The sequence below is a fragment of the Sphaerodactylus townsendi genome, linkage group LG01, assembly GCF_021028975.2.
Source record: "Sphaerodactylus townsendi isolate TG3544 linkage group LG01, MPM_Stown_v2.3, whole genome shotgun sequence".
Taxonomy (NCBI): domain Eukaryota; kingdom Metazoa; phylum Chordata; class Lepidosauria; order Squamata; family Sphaerodactylidae; genus Sphaerodactylus; species Sphaerodactylus townsendi.
This window is the reverse complement of record NC_059425.1, coordinates 62,922,432-62,937,587: the sequence shown is the minus strand read 5'-3', so window position 1 is coordinate 62,937,587 and position 15,156 is coordinate 62,922,432. Positions and strand designations below refer to the sequence as shown.

General features: G+C 44.7%; 1 protein-coding gene across 1 annotated transcript in view; it reads right to left on the bottom strand.

Annotated features, from left to right (window-relative positions):
- FBXO28 (F-box protein 28) overlaps positions 1-13,531 on the bottom strand; it is a 37,327-nt gene extending 23,796 nt beyond the window's left edge. Inside the window, exon 1 of the mRNA XM_048504358.1 lies at positions 13,281-13,531. Coding sequence (XP_048360315.1) covers positions 13,281-13,499 — 219 coding nt within the window. The 5' untranslated portion in view covers positions 13,500-13,531. The remainder of the gene's footprint in view (positions 1-13,280) is intronic.
- Positions 13,532-15,156: the final 1,625 nt, after the last annotated feature.

Here is a 15,156-nt window from a genome sequence, read left to right as displayed (position 1 = left end):
GCCAGCCGGGTCAGATTTCATCATAGTTGGCCTCCTGTATTTGACTAGGTTGTTGTTTGCTATACTGTATTTTATTGTATTTATTGTATTTAATTATTTTATTGTTGTTTTAAATGTATTCTATTTTTAAGTGGTTATGTTCCACCCTGAGCCCTGTGGGGAATTGGGTGGGATAAAAGTATGAAAAATAAATAAAATAAATAAATCTTAAGATGGAAATACATCTTTTTTGCAAAGTTTTGCATGCAGAGATCTGTAGCAAACTCTTGAAGTTGGGAATATGAAATGCTGTGACGACATCAGTTCAGGGTCTTAATCAGTTCTACATTTCCTGTTACAGACTTTACCATAAATGGAAGGAATGCATGCTGGCAACAGCCGGGGGGGGGCTTTGTTTTGTCACAGGTAACAGCATAAAGCAGGTTCTGACCAACAGAGGAGATGAGCCTGCAGACGTAATCAGATAAAATGTAAAGTTGTTCACAATACCCACTGATGCTAGTTTCATGCATTCTATGATTGGGGGAGGGGGGGAGGTATAGCATGAGGTTACTTTGCACGTTAGTCCTTAACCGTCAGTCTACATTTGAAAGTGAGCCGCAGTACAAGAAGCTTGAGAACTACTGGAACAGAGAGAATGCCAGAGTGTATTCATCATCAGAAAGAAGTAAGAGTCCCAAAAGGCAATACAGAAGGGACGCTGCCTATGGAAAGTGTTCTGTGCTCTTGGACTGCTGCCATTTGTTTCATTCCGCAAGGGAAGCAATCTTAATTAATTCCAACCACGCCAGCATTGCAACATCTGAAGGAAATGTTCCTGCTTAAAACCAGATTGGCAAGCAATCGAAAAAGGTACGTGATGCTTGCCCTGATGGCTTGTTTTCTACCCACTTATTAATGTGAATTTCCACTGCAGCTTCGCACCACCCTCTGAACAGCAAATTTCCAAAGTTATAATTTCCACCACAAACGTAGCCTCTTGTAACAAGAAGCAGTACGCTTTAAAGGTTCAAAAAACATATTCAGAGGAGCCCAACTAGATAGTTCTAAAAGATGCCTGAATTGGAAAAGTTATGAAATACACACACACAAAAACCCTTTAAATCTTAGTAGAACGTTGGGTCTTAAATATACCAGTGCTCATATTTTATAAGTCTGCACTTTGGCAAAACATATGCTGAGAGATTTCTGGATCCAAGCTACTGTTCTGCCATCCCCATTTTCCCCCACTGGCAAAGAAAGCAGAGGAGGGGTTGAGAACAGTGCTGCAAAGAACCACCATTTAATCTTTAACTTTACTTTTCAGCTGTCCTGAAGAGCTGGAAAAATATTAGACACTTAAGGCTCCAAAGTGCCTAGAAACCATAGATTTCTAAAATCTTTATTCCCTGTGCAGAACCCACATTTATTAACATCCTGCAAAGGCCACACAAAGACTGCTGCCCCTTTCTCCCAAAGGTTTAGATAAGTATCGTGCCCTCTGAGGGCATCACAACAAAGTTCTAGTACAACACCAAGATCTCAGGCTATTTAACTGCATCCAACTTCCTCACCCAGAGCTGAAATGAAGTCGACTTTCTTAAGGGTTGGATACCACCAAGTTGTAGGAATAAGCTGCCATCTAGTGTCAAAGCACAGTATTGCAGTCACAGCTGAAATCCACCCACCCCGGCCATATAAAGCTTTTCCCACAAGAATTTATGAGACCAATTCTACCAAATTACAGTCTTAAGCATCCTCAAGTCAGAAACAAGGCAGTGAGGTTTGCAGACTGGCACCCAGTTATTCAGAAAGGTAAGTCCTAAACAGAGGTAAGAAGTTCTAAACTGAGTGAAAAGATAAACAAGTGCAAACCAAAACATACTGGGCAGGCATCCACAAATTGTGGTTGGGCTTGATAGCCAATTGTTTTCTTCTACCAGGCTGTAAAACTCAGTCCCACCATTAAATTACCTGTAATATTACCTAAATTGATTGGAGTTATGCCAATAATTTTCATAAAAGGGAAACAGATTTTTATTATAACAAAATACACCAGTGATCACTACATTCACCCCTACCCATTTAATGAATATATGACATATGTATTGTCGAAGGCTTTCACGGCCGGAATCACTTGGGTGCTGTGTGGTTTCCGGGCTGTATGGCCGTGTTCTAGCAGCATTCTCTCCTGACGTTTCGCCTGCATCTGTGGCTGGCATCTTCAGAGGATCCTCTGAAGATGCCAGCCACAGATGCAGGCGAAATGTCAGGAGAGAATGCTGCTAGAACACGGCCATACAGCCCGGAAACCACACAGCACCCAAATATATGACATAATTTTTACTTTTAAACTATTTTTGTCATTTTTGACCTGTTTCCTCAAACTTGGTCAGTAAATATATCACTTTAAACCAGCTCAAAAACTGTAGAAAATGTACATTTTAAATAGAAGCAAATTTCTTTTAAAAAATCAGAAGGTATTTGGGCCATTCACTTTTATTTTCTTTTGGGAGAATTTGTACCACAACAAGTACTTTATGTACAGTATTTGAGCTTGCTATCAAGATTGTATTTAACAGTATATACAGGATAGACAGGTTTTCAATGAACACCAAGTTCTGTAGCACCTTACAATCTAGTGACCAGGGCTTACAGCTCACTTTTAAAGATAAAATATCTGTTTACAGTCCATTTGGATTTGCTTCACTGACAATAAGATAATAAACACAGAGATGCTGGCATGTTCAGGTAAAAGGATATCTGGTAGCATGGCATGCTAAGACCCTGAAATTCACAGCAAGCCAGAGTGAACAATACTTGGCTTGATGGATCAATGGTGTTTCAATATAACGCATGTACATAAATTCAGGGCTGCAACTGAACATATAACTTGTCTCGCAGCAAACTTGACTAAAGCCAATGATACTTACTTCTCAATAATATGATCTGGATGAGTATCAGATTGCTGACATTCAAGATGAAGGGGACAGAGTTTGGAATAGTTTTCAATAAATAGGAGTAGCAAGCCTGATTTCAGTTATAAATCTGAATTCTGTTTTTTGTCTGCTACATATCCCCTAGCAGTGGCAAAAAGAAGTTTGTTTCACAGTGGTGCTGTGCATACTCCCTCATTCTTTTCAATGTTCCTATCTGTGGAATTGATAGCAGGGAAAGGGAAGAAGAAAACCAGAGACTTTAGCAGAAGATGGAAGCAAAAATCAGCTGCAAGTCTTCTGCTGTGAAGACTGATTGCAAATTCCTTCACTTTTAGAAGTCACTGGCTAGGATTAAACACCATCCTTCCTTTTGGTGAATGCTTTTATGGAACAGTACCACTGCAACAGAAAAAGTAAAACCTTCATGCATACTGTTAGGGTTTATACAATGTCATTTATACCCTGCCTTTCTCTCCAATGAGTAGTCACAGCAGTTTATATCATTATCTCCTGCAACCTGATGCAGTAGGTTAGGCTGAGAGAGTACTACAGGCCCAAGGACACCCAGTAAGCTTCCATGGCACAAGTGGAGATTTGAACCTCGGTCTTTTGGTTACTAGCCTGACATTTTTAACCACACCACACTGGTTCAGGTTTGGGAAGGGAGGGACAGGACAAGCTTCAGACAAAGACTTGACACAGTCTTAATTAATTCAGGTTTGATACTGCTTATGCGGGTCAATTGCTGTCAAACTGCAGTCAACTTATGACAACCCAGTAGGGTTTTCAAGGCAAGAGACTAAAAGAGGTGGTTTACCATTGCCTTGCATATCACCCCTGATATTCCTTGGTGGTCTCCAAGCCAAACACTAGTCAGGACCAACCCTGCTTAGCTTCTGACATCTGAGGAGATGTGGCTAGCCTGGCCCATTAAGCTCAGAGCTGTATACCTCTTCTCCCCTTCAAAAGTATTCTGGACACCTGTATTCTAGCTTGTGATTATTATTTAAATATTAGCTGCTTTTCTCCCTTATGGAATTCAAGGCAGATTACGATATTAAAGAACGTTAAAAACAATATGAATAAAAACTATCTTTTTGTCTCACAACCACCCATAATATTATTCCTAGGGAATAAATCCAATATAGTCTGAAAAAAGCCCTTCCAAGTCTAAGGATCTTGGGGGTATAGCAAGAGTTCACTGCAAATTATCGGTGAGGAGCAGATGAAGGAGAAAACATACACGGACAATCTTGATTATTATTAGGAACAGCCCTGGAGGTAAAGCAAGTTATCAAAATGCTACCCAGTGCAGTATAGCAACTGATCCTGGAGAAGCTGGCAGGATCCCTGGGGAAAGGGCTCTTTGTGAAAGGCAGGGCACTCTAGAATGAGCTTGTGCAGAGTGAGGAGCCCAGGCCTTGAAAATCACTGCTGTTCTGGCAGCATCTGGAGAGTTTTTGTGGGCCCCTGAAAACACAGAGAAAGGTACAGATCTTGGGGTGGGTTATAACCATATCTGTAACAGGCCTCCTAGGTGAGCAGCTTATGGCACATTAAAACTGTCAGTAGTCAAATTGGTAACAGCTGCCTGACTGTGTTTCTTTTGTGTTCCTGCTGAGTCAGCTAGTATACCTCATTTGCTTGTTAAGTGTCACATGGTATGTAACTGCTGTAATCATTGGTTCTTGAACTGTATATATATGGTAAGGTGCAGTGTACTATTGTCCTTGCTGAGGGCAGGTCTCAAGCCGGAGGCTCTGTCAGTTTACTAAAGGATACTCTGTATATATGCAACTACTTTAATACAACTTTTCTTTGGTTGAACTACTTGTTTCCAGTCCTTTATCCTGCACTCTATACATGCTCAGAGGTGCTACAGCTGCTAACTCTGTCAGGTTATGGGCCCAGAGTTCACTAGTGCCATAGTGACCCGCTGGTGAGTGACTTTGCCTAGTGGGTGGAGCAAGTGGAATGAAAATGGCGGGACATATGCATGGACTGCAGTTTGAGCGGCTCAATGAGTCCAATTATGTGTCCTGGGCGGAAAAGATTAAAAGTTGCCTCATTCATGATGGGCTCTGGAAAGCTGTCCAAAAGGCTCCAGATGCAGATGATGAGGACGAGGTGGAGGCTGATGAGAAGGCCAGAGCAGCTATAATCTTAGCAGTGGAGAACAGCCAATTGGTGTTTCTTCGGGACAAACCAACAGCCTTGGAATATTGGACTACACTGAAAGAGCTGTACCAGAGGTCTATAGCAGGTTCCAAGTTGATATTGGTGCGTAGACTCTTTAATTTGAAGTTGCATGATAGTGATGTGACAACGCACCTGCAGCAAATGAGAGCTCTTTTTGCAGATTTATCTGATAGAAGTTTGATTTTCAATAACAGTCTGCAGGCTCTGATTTTGCTATCCTCTTTAAGCACACAATGGGACCCGCTAGTGGATGGATTACAGAGTGTGCCAGAGGAAGAGTTAACTTTGGATTATATGTCTGGGAGGCTTTTGGAATGGAAGGGGCAAAAGGATTTGTGTGCCCGATCCCAGCCTCCAGTTAACAATATAGGCAGCAAGGACCATGTTGGATGATCAGCAGAGGCTAATGTTGTGCGTGCGTGTTATACCTGTGGAGCAACTAATCATTTAGCCAGGAACTGTTTCCGAGGTAAACAGTGACCCAAACGGCAGCAGCCTGCGCAGAGAACCGGGAAAGGGAATGCTTTCCTGGTACAACGAACTCAAGCACCAAAGACTACATGGCTTATGGATCATGGACAACTTTTCTTTGGTTGAACTACTTGTTTCCAGTCCTTTATCCTGCACTCTACACATGCTCAGAGGTGCTACCGCTGCTAACTCTGTCAAAAACAATATAGACAAAGGAATTCAGCAAGCCAGAAGTGTAATTTTAAAATGATTACTGCCAAAAGCTGGATCTGACCATGGCTGGAAGAGGGGCCAGACCCCCCTCCAAGTGGGTGGAAAAGCAGCAGTGTCTTTATGTCAACTGGACCTTCCTGTGGATGACCTGGTGTTGCAAAACTCTGTGGAGAACACAGAACTGGAGATGGCACAGAAAAGTAACCCAAGTGATCAGGTAATGGGGTCATTTTTCCTATGAATACCAGATACACAAATGCATTAACCGCTGCAGCCAAAATGAACAACAGCGATTAAAACTGTTGTAGCCTTTTTAAATGCATGAAACTGGCCACACAACTCTGCCAAAGGAAGATACAGCCTATGAAAATCTGAGCCACCATAGATTTTAATTTGTAAGATTTCATGTCATCCATCCTTCCTTTCTTGCAATGCAGAAACAAACAATTCCCACCCACCACCGCCTCCCCATCAAACAGCCCTGACGAGTGCAACCTTGCAGGGCTGCAGGTAATAAAAACCTGACATCATCTTTCTCACCTGGACTCAGCCAGCTATCACCTGCCAGGAAAGCCCCTGGAGCCCAGCGGGGCTGCTGGGGGGTCTGCAATGCAAAGTGGCGCTGCTGGGGTCCCCCATGTGGTCCCGCCCCCAAGAAGGACCCAGGGAGGGGGAAATGAGGCTACCCAAAGCAGGGTCGATCCCTGACCCCCCCATTCAAGGGGGGCAGACTGAGGTTAGGATTGCGCTGAAAATCTGCGCTCCTACAACTCCCTCCCATTTCCCACCCTTCGCCGCTCACCTGTTCAAGAGGATCCACCAGTGGTGCTCCGACTCCGCCCCGTCATCACCGGCATCAGCCAACCAGGCAGCTGGGACAGGGAAGCCGGAAGTGGCTTGAGATAGCCATCTCGGGCTGTGCCTCTCTAGGAATGGGGACTTTTCCCATTAACCCTTAGAGCAGCTCTCCAAAGAAGGCTGAGAGAACCCAAGCCATGTGGAGCCACAGTACAAGGATGAAAGAGCCGCATGCGGCTCCGGAGCCGCGGGTTGCAGACCCCTGATCTAGGAAGGTATTGAAACCTTACCACACAATTTCTAAAATGTATTAAGTTAGCCTCTGCCTTCTGTTACATCATCAAGTATTAATAGGAAAATATTTGAAAGAAAGGAACAATAAGGAGCAATAATTCCACCAGACTTCCACAAAATATCCAATAATAATCTCAAAAATCTCTGAATTTATAGAATTATAGAAGCAATTTCTTCTCCAACAACAGTTATTTATCTTAAATATTCTGCAAAAGTTGACAGAAGTTTTCTACCCAGATATAGTTCTGTACGGTCCCGAAGGAGCTACGCCATATGAAACGGGAACTCAGACGACTAGAGCGAGTGTGGAGGAAACTTCGTGACGAAGCTACGCGAACATCCTATAGGACATTTATGAAGGCCTATGAGATGGCGACGAAAGAGGCGAAGAGAGCCTTCCTCTCCTCTTCTCTCGCATCTGCTAGCTCCCGCCCAGCACAACTGTTTCGTTTAATTCGGACTTTGACCTCATTACCCGCAGGGTCTACAAATTCTCAATTGGCTATTAGCTGTGAGGCATTTATGAGCTTTTTTGCAGATAAAGTCGCGTCGCTCCGCCAGGACCTTCCTACTGTGTTGAATACAATTAGCGAACTAGAGGCTCCCTTGCCGTCTTCTGGCCCTTGTTTGGCCCAGTTTTCCCTGCTCTCTGAAGCCAGTGTCGACAGGGCCCTGGCTGCTGTTAGACCTACTACTTGTCCTCTGGATCCGTGCCCCTCCTGGCTTATTAAAGCCTGCCAGGGGGAGCTACGACCCCACCTGTTGAAGATCATCAATGGCTCCCTTGAGCAAGGAGTCTTTCCGGGTGGGTTGAAGGAGGCAGTGGTCCGCCCACTCTTGAAAAGACCATCGTTAGTTCCAGCAGATCTGGCCACTCACCTGCCTCGAATCTTCGCTTGTCTGGGAAGGTAATTGGAAAGAGTTTCCGGGTGGGTTGAAGGGAGGCAGTGGTCCGCCCACTCTTAAAAGACCATCAAGCTAGATCCAGGAGATCTGGCCACCACGCACTCGCCTCGAATCTTCGCTTCTGGGAAGGTAATTGAAAGAGTGGTGTTGGAGCAGCTTCAGGGCTTCCTGGAGGACGACAGGCTTTTGATCCCTTCCAGTCCGCTTCCGTGCTGGGCATGGGACGGAGACTGTTCTCGCCGCTTATCACGGACACGCCCGCATAGCAACTTGACCAAGGCGGATCGGTGCTGCTGGTATTATTGGATCTTACCGCAGCGCTTGATATGGTCGACTCATTACGACCTTTTGGCCCACCGCCTGGCACGCCTCCGGGGTGCGGGGCACTGTCCTTCAGTGGATTGTCTCGCTCCTCCGGGACCGGAGTCAGCAGTGTGGTGTGGGGACCAAGCTTCCCAGAGGTGCCCGCCTCCTTGCGGTGTGCCTCAGGGGGCATTGCTCTCCCCGCTATTGTTTAACATCTATATGCGACCACTTGCTCAGTTGGTGCGGAGCTTTGGGCTGATCTGTCACCAGTATGCTGATGACACTCAGCTCATTCTGCTGATGGAGGGGGGACAGTCGCTGCCCCTGCAGCTCTACAGCATTGTTTGGAGGCGGTTGCTGGATGGTTGCAACAGAGCAGGTTAAAACTGAATCCAACTAAGACGGAGATCCTTTGGCTGGGCCGGGGAGGTGGGGGATTTCAGCCACTGAGTGGGAGGGGGCTTCATTGGCACCAGCCTCCTCCGTCCGCAGCCTGGGGTCCACCTGGATTCGCCTCTTTCAATGGAGACCCAGGTGGCCCATATAACCTCGGCTATGCTTCCATCTTCGACAGGCCCGGCGGTTGGCCCCTTCCTCTCCCAGGCAGACCTCGCCACTGTGTTCCATGCAATGGTCCCCTCTAGGCTAGACTATTGTAACTTCGCTTCTACGCTGGCCTTCCCTTACGCCTGATCCGAAGTTGAAACTGGTACAACATGCAGCGGCGCGTGTGCTCACAGGTGGTGCCTTTAGAGAACACATTCAACCTGTGTTGCGTCGCTTGCACTGGCTTCCGGTTGAGTTCCGAATCATTCATAAGGTGTGGGTACTCACCTTTAAGGCCTTACGTGGTCTGGGACCTTCGTACCTTCGGGACCGTCTTACCCCATATGTCCCTTTGCGGCCTCTGCGTTCGGCAGAGGCCAACTTGCTGGTTGTCCCTAGCCCCTCGATGATGCGGTTGGCCTCTACCGGGCCAGGGCCTTTTACAGCCCTGGCCCCTGCCTGGTGGAACACTTTACCACCAGCTATCCGGGCCCTGCGGGATCTTGGAGAGTTCCAGAGGGCCTGTAAGACCTAATTGTTCCATCATGCTTTGGAGGGGCCGCACCGGCTGAAGTGCCCCCCCCCACTCCTCCCCTCTTTTTTATGCTTTGGGCCCTTAATTTCTATGGGGGCCCTCAGTTTTTTGGGTCTGCTTCCAGGATGGGTGTATTATGTTTTATGAAATTTTGTCAGATGCCGCTGTAATTTTATTAATTCGCTGTTTTAACTGGGATTTTAATGCTATTACTGTTATGATTATGTTGTTCACCGCCCAGAGCCCTTCGGGGGAGGGGCGGTATATAAAATTAATTATAAATAAATAAATAAATACTTTATGTACAGAAGAAGGCTTCTGAGAATGTTTCTGCACCCATAAGAAGAAATGTATGCAGAAGTTGGTTCCACATGGGCAGCTCCCCCTGCCCATTCAGCACCAATGGCTGGACATAGAAAGATCTTTAAAAATCCAAGAAAATGGCAGTCACTAATCAGCAACTCAGGATTAGTGACCTCAGTCCTCTCCTTCTCACTTTCCCCATAAAACAATTGACTGAAAGGATTCTAATTTGTACATGTACATACATACCACACACTGTTGGACTATGGTGGTTCACTAAGCAATGAAGTATAAACAGAAATGTAAACTTTTGTTCACAGGAAGCTTGTAGAGAAAGCAGTTTTGAGAATCAAGCATACAACCCACTAGAGGACTGTGCCAAACCATGCAGCAATTGCTACGGTACTACTTGAAACAGAACTACCAGGATTGGCATAACCTGCATATTGTAAATTATCATGCCTCAAGAGTGTCGAATTTCCAGGTTAGTTGACATTTTCTTCTAAATGTGGCCTCTTATTTCACATTCTCCTTGATAAAATTAATTCAGAATTAGTATCTTCAATCACTCTACTGTAATATCCCGGAACATCCTGGGGCACATAAAGGTACACTGCTTCATTACTGAGTTTTACTACAAGTTTTGTTAACAAGACACTGTTTGGGTAATAAATTTTATTTGTATGCCACGGCCTCTGTTTTCTAGATGACCTACAGTAGCTGAAGAACATACCAGAAACATTAAAAAGTCATGAACTTTCTTGTATACTGGAAGCAGCTTTCCAGCAACCGAGATCACAATTTCAAAAAAAGAAAATACATAATTGCTGGGATCCATAGAACTCCTTCGGGTATGTCCAAGGTCTCAGGAATGTCTAACAGGAATTGGTATTTTTAAAACAGGCCCTCAATCCATGTTCAACACTATACCAAAGTTCTTCCTACTTTTGACAAAAGTATGCCATACAGCCTGAAAAGTTCCTGTCTAGATCCGCTGCAGCATGTAAATCTTGGTACATAGTTATTTGGATCTCGACCAGTATTTGAGTGAAACTACAGAGGGTGCAGTTATAAGGCTTCTTAAAGATACAGCAAGAAGATATATATTTTACAAGAGCAAATGGGACAGTGTCGGTTGGACAGTGGATCAGAAGGGTAATGACCAGCTTAGTTGATGGTACTAATCTGTTTGATGAATTCCATTTTTATGGCTATTGTGATAATAACCACAAATCTGAACAGGAAAAACATGCCAGCTGCTGTTCTACCATGAATTCACTTGACAGATAAGATGCCTGACATTTGTTATACAAAAGTTTACCTATAACCAGAAACTTGTTCAGACGTCTAGTTTTCATTGGCTTCTCTGCTAAACCAAATTCTTCATCTGCAATTCTTCATATCTCTTTAAGCCTGAGGAACTCCAGTAGTCAAATGCACGTTTTGCTTTAATGACAGAGAATTATTTAAGTCTAAGCTTTAATAGAAGATGATGGTCCCAAATAAGCCCTTAACTTATTCTGTAGAACAAATGGCATGACCCAAATTACCCCAGAATCGCAAGCAGAAAGAGTCACAGCCAAAACTGAAATTGCATGGTACAAATACAAATACAAAGGACAAGAGGCTAAGTGAAATGAGGGTATGGGGGCAGGGCCAGCACTTTGTCTTGAGCAAGCAAAGGTTAAGCCTCAACATAACTCTATAAATCAGGCAAGTTGCAGGACAGGCTTGTGCTTAGTTCAACAGCACCAAATACATACAAGGTATACCAGGGAAGCACACCTCCCACATCACAACACGTGGCGTGGAGCCACATTTTGGCTCCAAGAAGCGAAAGGTGACATGAATGTTGGGCAAGGAAGCAAACTGGATAGCTATATGATATTTGATCTTATCAGATGTACACTAAATACTATGAAGACAGCAGACTCTCTAGAATTACTTTCACTGAGGAAAGTAGTAAGCAACCTCATTAGGGCCCTTCATGTCAACTGCTAAGCTCAGAGAGAATGGACAGTGTGCAGTTGCTTAGTTACATCAGCATGATGGGCTTCAAGTACATAATAAATGAGTTAAACAGAGAGTTTGGCAGAAGCTTTACAAAGTTAACTACACACTTGCTGCAACTTTCTTGCATGCTTTAAAAATTTACAAAGTCTAGTTTTAAATATCACAGTGAAGAAGCAGCTATCACAACATCAGTCCTCTGCACCAGGGAATCAAATACTAATAATAATAATGACGTTTAAGAGAAGTTAAATAACAATCCCTTCCAAGATTACAAAAGGCAATGTCACAGTGAGAGAACCAAGCATTCTGAGATGCATATTAATGATGTTCACCAAGATATTATGTTTCTTTTTTTCAAAAAGTTGCAGTGCTGTTAGAAACATTAAAACTGAAAGTCTTTTATGATAGGTCAGATTTCTACAGCTTTTTGAGTTAGTTAATTTGTGTATTGTATTGCCTGTAGGTCTTTACATACCAACTGAAAAAATGAAGCAAGCAAAACTGGCATAGTCACATACTGTCATAAAAAGGTATCAGGAAGCAAATGTCAATTGTCATCAATAGTCAGTGATATGATTCCCCACATAAAGGCACCAAAATTATTGGAAGAAGCCACTGTGACAAAGGTATTCAGAGAAAGCCTAGATGACTGCTGTACTAAGATAATCACTATTTACAGGTGCCTGCAAAACAAGAATATTTTAGTGTTGCTACAGGGAAGTGGTGGCAATTGTTAAGGTTTCACTTCACAGATAGCCTAATATGACTGAACAAAAACGAGAGAGGTTAGGTAGAATTACATAAACTTTATTATAGTTCTACTTTGTTATTTTTACATTCTAAATAATTCCAGTATATTGCTCCTTTAAAAATAATCTAAAGGAATATATTAAGGATTATTATTATTATTTTATTATCCCATAAATTCATTCTTATTGCTTTAAAGCTGTTCCTTTTCACCTTGGATGAAGTAACTGTCTTCTGAGCTCAGGTTCTATTACAGTTTACTTGCCCCAATTTAGCAAATTAGTGGGATTATGCTTAACTAATGAAAGAATCTCATACACTGAAAGAAATTGCCATAGGCACTGCATACAGGCCCAAGACACATCTTGTCTGCACCTTACTTTTTTGTATTGTTAAGGAAGCCTCGAAGAAGAACCCTAATACAAATGGGAAAGGACAGTTCTGGAGATGATGCTAAACATATCCACCAGTAAAACACAGAAAAACTCAAACTGCAGAACATCCTTGTAGGGTGCAGAAGACAGAAATGCCTTCCCTAAAACACAAGATCCTAGCCAGATTTCCTAGACGGATGGTGACCATATGATTCGACTCGAGAAGCCCTGTGTGCTCAGTCCCTAAGCACCCGTCTTCAGTTAAGGGAAAGGGTACAAAACGAAGGCCAGAAGCTCCACCACGAGAGGTTTGCAACACGTGGCGTTCACCCCCCCCCCCGAATAGCAAAAAAGCAAGAGGTCACGCAGTTCCCGCACTACCAACACAACATTTGCTTTTCCTTCCCGCTTTTATCGATCCCAGCCCACCACCAATCAAGAAGAGAATTAAAAGACTAGTTATTAATTCGATGTGAATCTATTGGAAGCACTGGCCGTCCCGTGGGGCGGGGGGGGGGGGGCAAATACTTTTGTCTTCTTTTCACTGCAATGCCCTCCGATCGCCGCCCCCCCCCCGCCCCCGCCCCCGCCCCCGCCTGGCTGTTCTCAATCTCCTTCAACTCCCCCCCCCCGCCCCGCAATGACCCAGCCCCTCACCAGGCGGAGCTGGCTGGTCTCGTCGTAGGAGAGGAAGCCGAGGATGCTCTCGATGGCGACAATGGGCAGCCCCACCAGGGTGTTGCTCTGCGGCAGCTGCTCCAGGGGTTGCGCTTCCCCTCGGGACTGTGGAGGCGGCGGAGGCGACAACCGCGCCGGGTCCATCGCGCCTCCTTCCCCCTCCGCCAGGAGCCGCTCAGCCACTGCCAGCGCCGCCATCTTGGGCCTCAGCTCCGGGAGGGGGCACTTCCTGTGGCTTCGATGCCGCCTCCTTCTCCGGCCGAGACGCTTAAAGAGACAGGCTCCCTTCTTCCCTCGGGAGAACCCCCCCCCCCTCTCAAAGTCATGCTACCTCTGTCCTAAGTCAAGACATCCTGGCTGTGGCTCATGAGAGGCGTAGGGTAAAACGTGTTGTGTAGCTGACCCACATGTATATGTACATCACTGAAATTGTGAACTGACTGCACTAGGAAGCGGTGTGTGTGTGTGTGTGTGTGTGTGTGTGGGAGAGAGAGAGAGAGAGAAAGGAAGGAAGGAAGGAAGGAAGGAAGGAAGGAAGGAAGGAAATTTGCATCTACCGCAGCCTCTTCAGGCATGCATTCGTGCTGAAGGGCTCATTTGGAATGTACTAAAACAAACCACAAGATTGTCCATTGGGAACAATCGGAGAGGCTGGAATCCCACTGGATCTAATGAAAGCCAGGAATGCCGATCGGCTCTCATCATGGGCTCAATGGAAATATATTACAAAATTAAAAACGTTGCAGTGCTATCGCAGAATGGATTTTGAATGACAGTGTCTTAGCACAGATAGACCACTCTTAGACTGCCATGACAAGCCCGGAGAGTGGAATGACGATCCCTGGGAGTAGATGAGTGTTCTGCAAACTGAAATGATGTGCCTCAGAGTGGAACTAGATCTCTGAAGCTAGATAAACTGCTCTGGGACTGGCATGACAATTCACAGGAAGAGAATCGGTGATCTAGAACTACAATGAAAGCCCCCAGTGTGGATGATGGGCCCCCAGACTCTTAAGTGTTCTCCAACTGGAATGACAGCCCCTAGACTGGAATGATGCTCCCTATGCATGGTTCCTGGGACTGTAACAAAAACAGTTTCCAGGTTCCTACCAAAAACCATCAGCTTCTTTCCATGACTATCTAACTGCCTGTACCTCTGCTATAGTACTTTTTATTGTTAGCTGATAAAGATACCAGCAGATGGTGAACCTGCCCAGAAGAGTCATGCCAGGGCAACTTCGCATAATAAGACTGCATAGTATTCTGTTGCAGCTGCAGACAATGGTATCATGCAACTTGCTTACCACCAGCCACTATTAAACTGCCAAAGTATTTCATTTGGAAACAGTGTGTGTTTTACAGATGATATCAAACCAATTGTTAATACTGGATGGGTGAATTTTCCGTTATGAATCCTTTCTGTAATTGTCATAGTGAATGGTGGGTAAGTAGGTTAAGAGATGGAGGTCAGAGATGGCAAAGGGAAGGCAGGAAGCAGAGAACTGTTTGCCTGTGTCAGAGATACTAGCGACCCAGAGGTGGTCAGAATACTTGTCAAGATGAGCAAATGGCCTGATGTGCTATAAAAAGATTTAAGAAAGAACACATCACCTCTAGAGTATGAGATTTCTCACAGAGAAGTGAAGCGTTCCTCCCATTGGGCAAAGTGGGCAGCTGCCCAGGGCGCCACCTTGTGGTGGGCGACAAAATTGCAGGTTCGTTTGTGGGGGATTTTGTATTTTCAGTGTTTTTTCTGTTTTTGGCCTGCAGGGGGCGCAGATTTTAGGCTAGCAGCACCAAAATTTCAGGGATTTTTTGGAAGACTCTCCTGATGATATGATCTGGGTTTGGTGAG